This window comes from Neomonachus schauinslandi, chromosome 14, assembly GCF_002201575.2.
Source record: "Neomonachus schauinslandi chromosome 14, ASM220157v2, whole genome shotgun sequence".
Taxonomy (NCBI): domain Eukaryota; kingdom Metazoa; phylum Chordata; class Mammalia; order Carnivora; family Phocidae; genus Neomonachus; species Neomonachus schauinslandi.
In genome coordinates this window covers 41681108-41687600 of record NC_058416.1, presented here as the reverse complement: position 1 = coordinate 41687600, position 6493 = coordinate 41681108, and the positions used below count along the sequence as shown (strand labels likewise).

The 6493-nt window shown below is 36.2% G+C and overlaps 1 protein-coding gene across 1 annotated transcript; it reads right to left on the bottom strand.

The window, feature by feature from the left end:
• Positions 1 to 222: 222 nt before the first annotated feature.
• On the bottom strand, positions 223 to 927 carry LOC110576852 (60S ribosomal protein L9-like). The gene has a single exon (XM_044921290.1). It carries the CDS (start codon positions 892 to 894, stop codon positions 316 to 318), a length of 579 nt encoding a protein of 192 aa, XP_044777225.1. The 5' UTR covers positions 895 to 927; the 3' UTR covers positions 223 to 315.
• Positions 928 to 6493: the final 5566 nt, after the last annotated feature.

Genomic DNA, 6493 nt, shown 5'->3' with positions numbered 1-6493 from the left:
TCTGATGAGATTATTCTCTTTTTTTTAAGCTTTATTTATTTATTTGAGAGAGAGAGAGCTGGGGGAGGGGCAGAGGGAGAGAAGAGAGAGAATCCCCAGCCGACTTGGCACTGAGCGCAATCGACCCATGAGATATGACCTGAGCCAAAACCAAGAGTCAGATGCTTAACCAACTGAGCCACCCAGGCACCCCTGGATTATTGTTTTTTTTTTTTTTTTAACCAGTATAGCTTTTATTGCATCTTTAAAATATCACAAGTAAGTCTGAAAAATCATCTGGCATCTTGCTGTTTCTGTAGATGGACAACTCAGATCTTATTCATCAGCCGGCTGAACTGTTCCTTTTTCAGAAACATAGATACCATCCAAAAATTTTCTGATATCCTTGTTTTTAACAGTTGTGGCTTGCTGAATCAAAGCAGCTGAGTTTGATACAAGTTCAATGTCATTTCCTTCAAGAATTAACTCATCTTTTTGGGCTTGAGATACAGAACAAGCAACACCTGGCCTCATCCGAACCCTGCGGATGTACTTCTCACCCAAGAAATTTCGGATTTCAACAAGAGAACCATTCTCCTGAATAACAACGTTGATGGGGAAGTGAGCATACACAGACCTCATCTTGTAACGGAAGCCCAGTGTAACGCCCTTGATCATGTTCTGTACGTGACTACAGATAGTGCGAACAGTAGCCAGCTCTTTTCTATTTCCCCACCATTTGTCAACTCGGAGCCTCTTCTTTTTCTTTCCAAGAAGACTGAGTTCTACATTGATGTGATTGAAGTCCCTTCGCAGGATTCCTCTGGGTCCCTTCACAATAACTGTGAGTCCCTTCAGAGAGATGTCGACATTTTCTGGAATGTCGACAGTCTGATTGCTGAGAATGGTCTTCATTCTCGCAGGAGATGCGGCAAAAAGTGGATTATTGTTTTTAAAGGAAGAGGTACCAGAAGGCATTCTCTCTTCCTTTCTGTACACACACAGAGAAAAGGTCATGTGAGTATAAAGAAAGATATGGCTCCCACCTACAAACCAATAGAAGAGGCCTCAGAATAAAACCAAGTCAGCCAGCACCTTGATCTTACACTTCCCAAGTTCCAGAGCTGCAAGAAATAAATTTCTGCTGTTTAGCGACCCAGTCTGTGGTATTTTGTTATGGCAGCCCAAACAGGCTAATACAAACATCCTTCTCTTTGATATATGAATGCAGCCAGTTGTATTTGAGCTAACAGGGTTAGAAATTTCGACTACAAGATATATTTATTCAGGAAAATCTTCAGATTAGCCATCTGCAAAATTATGATTTTTATTTTTAATTGGAGGAATGTAACTTATTCCGATGAAATAAATGGTGGTTGCTTCCCCCAGGAAATAAATAGATGCACATAATTAATGTTTTGCCACAATTTTGTGGGGAAGGAGAATTCCTGCACTAAGAGTTGACTTGTCTTCAGTCAGTCCTTAGAAGTTCCATAGATTGCATGTTAAGGATGCTTGATTCAGTAATTTGCATAAGATGACCACCCCATCAAGTGTGCTTAGTTTAATATCTCAGAGTCTGATAGTATCTCACTGTTTTATTGAAGAAATCACCATGTTAATGACTGTTGGGTACAAAGATGAGTGAGGGCCTGCCTTCAAGAAATTTGTACTCTATTTGAAAAAAAAAAAAAATAATAAGACCCTTCTGGCTTTTGCTTGTCCATTTATTTATAATGTGCCTTCTAAAATCTAGCTAAGAATAGTAGCAAGCAAACAATTTTAGAAGTGAAAAAGAAATAATAAAGGTAATTTTCCTCTTACTTAAAAAAAATGGAGAATCAACCTCTAATGATTCTGCCTCGATATAGATAGGAAATATAAATGAGGTCATGAACTCCAAAACAGACTGTGTACTTCTTCTATAGCACAACATCCTTAACTGTGAACTGAGCATTCAGGTTTTGCTGCCTTCACATTGATGCTCAAAGTTACAGAACACTGGATAGGTGACCTATTATGATCCTCCTCCTAATTGGCTCTCATGTCAGCTCTGATTCATTGGTAAATCAGTGCACCACCAGAAGGCCAGTCTCACAACTATCCCTCTGCAATGAAGTTTCTTTTTCTGCTCTTTCTATTTGTTTGTTTGTTTTTGTTTGTTCATATCTGAGTTTATTATGTGTAATCAGTTTTCCTAAGTTTTTGCAGGGTAGTGATGTGTTTGTACCACTTAGAACAACATTCTTAGTAAGTTCAAAATGTGATACTTTACATGAGACTAACAAACCTTGTTTTTATGTATGGTTTAAGTTTAAAATTTCAATGAATAGATTTTTCAGAATATATGTCCTTGACATCTGGTGTTAATGGGCTGAATAGTATCCTCCCAAAATTCATATGTTGAAGTCCTAACCCCTAGTACCACAGAATGTGACTGTATTTGGAGATAGGGTCTTTAAAAGGGTAAGTTAAAATGAGGGCATAGAGTGGGCACTAATCAATATGACTGATCTCGTTATAAGAAGAGATTAGGACACAGAAAGACACACAAGGGAAAACCATCTGAACACACAGGGAGAAGATAGCCCTTTAAAGCCAAGGAGAGAAGCCTTCAGAATAAGACAACCTTGCTGACATCTTGACTGTGGATTGCTAACCCTCAGAACTGTGAGGAAATAAATTTCTTTGTAAGCCACGGGGTCTTTGGTACTTTGTTATGGCAGCCCATAATATAATTCAAGTTGTGGAATAGTACAATAATATGATAGAGCTTCCAGTAGCACGTTCTATAACTGGAACCCAAAAATGTCCTTTGTAAAATCTAGGTTCCCCACATAATTTTCCTGGTATTCTCTTTTGGGATGAAAACTTTCCCTTCCTAATGTAAGCCTAGATGTAAATATATTTTGGGAAATCAGATCTGGATCAATTCAGGCATTTTGAATTACATTTTTTAATGTTAAATTTATGATGAAGTTAGGAATACTTCAAAATGACTCTTCATCAAAATTTTATAACTGTATACATAGCAATTTTACCTGGCATATAAGTCAGCCCCCTACTGCTAAAAGACTCAAGATAAATTGAAACCCTCAATCTTTCATGTGACATATTACTGAGAATATACACAAAGAATTAACAAAAGGTTTACACTGAGTATACTATTTATTTTAAAGAATACTGAAAGATTTTGTAGTACTTTTAAAATGTGTCATTACCATTTCTGGTATTGGTGAGGTAGAATAGAAAACTAAGGTCATTGAACAGCCAAAGTTCCAAATTCAATCATTTTCTGCTGTATTTTTCTTAGAAAAAAAAATTTTCTTTGGTGGATCATCTTTCTAATAGAGACATAAATGTGTGGTAGAACAAGCCTCAGATTTATCATCGTACTATTAAGCAAGTGAAAACAATAAGACATATGCACCATATTAATTATGTATGCTGGGCTAACTTGGGTATTGTGAAAGGTATTTGATGAGAGAAGAGAAAATCTGAGGAAAAGAAAAAATGACTAAGGGCAAACCTCATCATTACTAATACGCCAAGTCAGTTGTTAGAAGGAAGTTTAAAACTTGGGGCGCCTGGGTGGCTCAGTCAGTTAAGCGTCTGCCTTCAGCTCAGGTCGTGATCCCAGGGTCCTGGGATAGAACCTCACATTGGGCTTCCTGCTCAGCGGGGATTCTGCTTCTCCCTCTGCCCCTCCCCCAGGCTCGTGACTTCTCTCTCTCAAATAAATAAAAAAATCTTAAAAAAAAACCTTGAAGCCTTTAATTCTATCCTGATATTTTATTTATTTGTTTGTTTATTTATTTATTATTTTTAAAGATTTTGTTTATTTGACAGAAAGAGAGAGAGCACAAGCATGGGGAGTGGGAGAGGGAGAAGCAGGCTCCCCCCTGAGCAGGGCGCCCAAGGCGTGGTCTATTCCAGGGTCCTGGGATCATGACCCGAGCTGAAGGCAGAAGCTTAACCCACTAAGCCACCCAGGTGTCCGCTATCCTGATATTTTATTTCATTTTAGATAAGTGGAAGTATACAAACATCTATAAGAATTGATAACCATTTCTAGCAAATTTGCTTACAATGGGCTGTTAACACCTCTCAAAATTCATTCTTTTTCCCAAGTGTGTGAGTCTTACACCCTGCATTCCTGGGTGACATGCCCTTACTTGTAATTTACTACCGAGTAGAGAAAACTTCTATGGAAAATTAACCAAGATGTATAGATCACACAGTATATATACGGACAGCTTTTCCACAAGCACATTTTTAGAGACTACTTACAATAATTTTCTGGGTTAATATATTTTGATAAACAGACTACATGATGCTGAATTTAAAATACTATTTCACAGTGGTAGAATAGAGTTGGTAAGTTTCCATAAATATATGAATAAAAAATAAATCTATCAATCAAAAAATAATAAAATAATATGTTTATATAAGAGAAGAAATACTGGAATTCCTACACTTAAATTCTATTTTTTTTAAGATTTTATTTATTTATTTATTTGAGAGAGAGAGAGAGAGAGCACGAGCAAGGGGAGAGGGAGAAGCAGACTCCCCGCTGAGCAGGGAGCCCGATGTGGGGCTCGATCCCAGGACCCTGGGATCATGACCTGAGCCAAAGGCAGATGCTTAACGACTGAGCCACCCAGGCATCCCAAGAATTAGTACTTTTCATATAGCTTCTCCCTATACTTGTCCCTTTGATCTATATATGTACTCATTCCACATTTATGGAGAAGTCAGATTTTCACATTCCCTTCTTCTCCCTTAATTTTTTTATTTTCATTATCATTTTCAGTTCTGTCAAAGCAGACATTATTTTTACATGGCAACTTGGGTTTAAAAGCACATTCATCTCCTTTGTTGAATAAGTGTGTGAATGAATTAATGATGTGTGTAGGGTAGATGAAGTGATCCCATATGCTTCAGTGAGTAAAAAGAGATTCTAATAGGTTATAGCTTAGGCCAAGCCCCCAAGCTGACTCCAACTCTGATTTTCTAAGTCTTAATCCTTTCTTTATGCTTTCAATTACACTCGTGTCAACTTTCCATTTCTCTTTGAATCTTCCTAAAGGCACAATCAGCTCTCTTCCTTAAAGATTTTAGTTGATTTGCTAAGCCTTCTGTTTACTTTCCTCTTTATAGAAAGATAACAAGATTAATTTATAAACACAAGAAGATTTAGATATACCATCTGTATTAGTCTCTAGAGAAACAGAATCAATACAGAATCAATTCATATTCAATCAACATGAATATACACATATATATGAATTGATGTGAATATGAATGAATTATATATGTGTTCCAATTGTAAGATGGATTTTTATTAAACATCCTGCAAAACCAAGATTACCTAATGTAGCTACCTTTCCTCTCTATGAAATACTACATCCCAAATTATGCTTAAAAATCCAAATGTGCGATTGTTGATAATCTTTTAAGCTTGTCCTCATTTTAATGGTTTTAAAAGTTACGAATTTAATTGGACAGTAACTTAATGTGGCCACATGTCTGTGCTCACAGAAAATCTCTCATTACTTACCAGGCACTCATACCTCCATTAGTAAACACAAAATTTCTATTCCCTTCTTCACATTGTAGTTATTAAATGATTATATTTACTAGTTTAACAAATCAGATATTTTGATTAAATATGTATTAAATATCCACAGGCCACCTGATTTTATCCATTCACTGCTCTGAATTGATTAATTTTATCCTCTGTAACAATGAATTTTTCATACTCCTACAGTTAGTATGAGCAAGGGCTCATCTACCTACTTTGCTTTGGATTATGATACACTAAATTTGTTGCCTCTGCCCCTTCTACCTTTCTGTTAATGCTGGTTATGTTAAATTTAGGGAGACATGCATGTGCTCTGAATCATTAAAAGACTCTGAACATGTTTCTAATGCTGTATCTAATCTACTTTTATAATTTTTTTTAGAAAAAGTTGAATTAAGAAGAAACTCCATTTTTGTCTTTTTTGTTTTTTCTTTTTTTTCAAAATTTTATTTAAATTCTAGTTATTTAACATATAGCATAATACTGGTTTCAGGAGTGAAATTTAGTGATTCATCACTTACATATAACACCCAGTGCTCATCATAACAAGTGCCCTCCTTCATATCCATCACCCGTTTAATCCATCCCCCTACCCACCTCCCCTCCAGCAACCCTCAGTTTGTTCTCTATAGTTAAGAGTCTCTTATGGTTTGCTTCCCTCTCTCTTTTTTTTTTTCCCCTTCCCCTATGTTCATCTGTTTTGTTTCTTAAATTCCACATGTGAGTGAGATCATATGGTATTTGTCTTTCTCTGACTGATATTTCATTTAGCATAATATGCTCTAGCTCCATCCATGTCATTGCAAATGGCAAAATTTCATTCTTTTGATGGCTGAGTAATATTCATTGCGTGTATATATATATGTATATATATATGTATATATATTTCACATCTTCTTTATCCATTCCTCAGTCGATGGACATTTGTGC

Coding starts and splice junctions, on each gene's coding strand:
- LOC110576852 (XM_044921290.1), bottom strand. CDS start 894: ATGAAGACCATTCTCAGCAATCAGACTGTCGACATTCCAGAAAATGTC.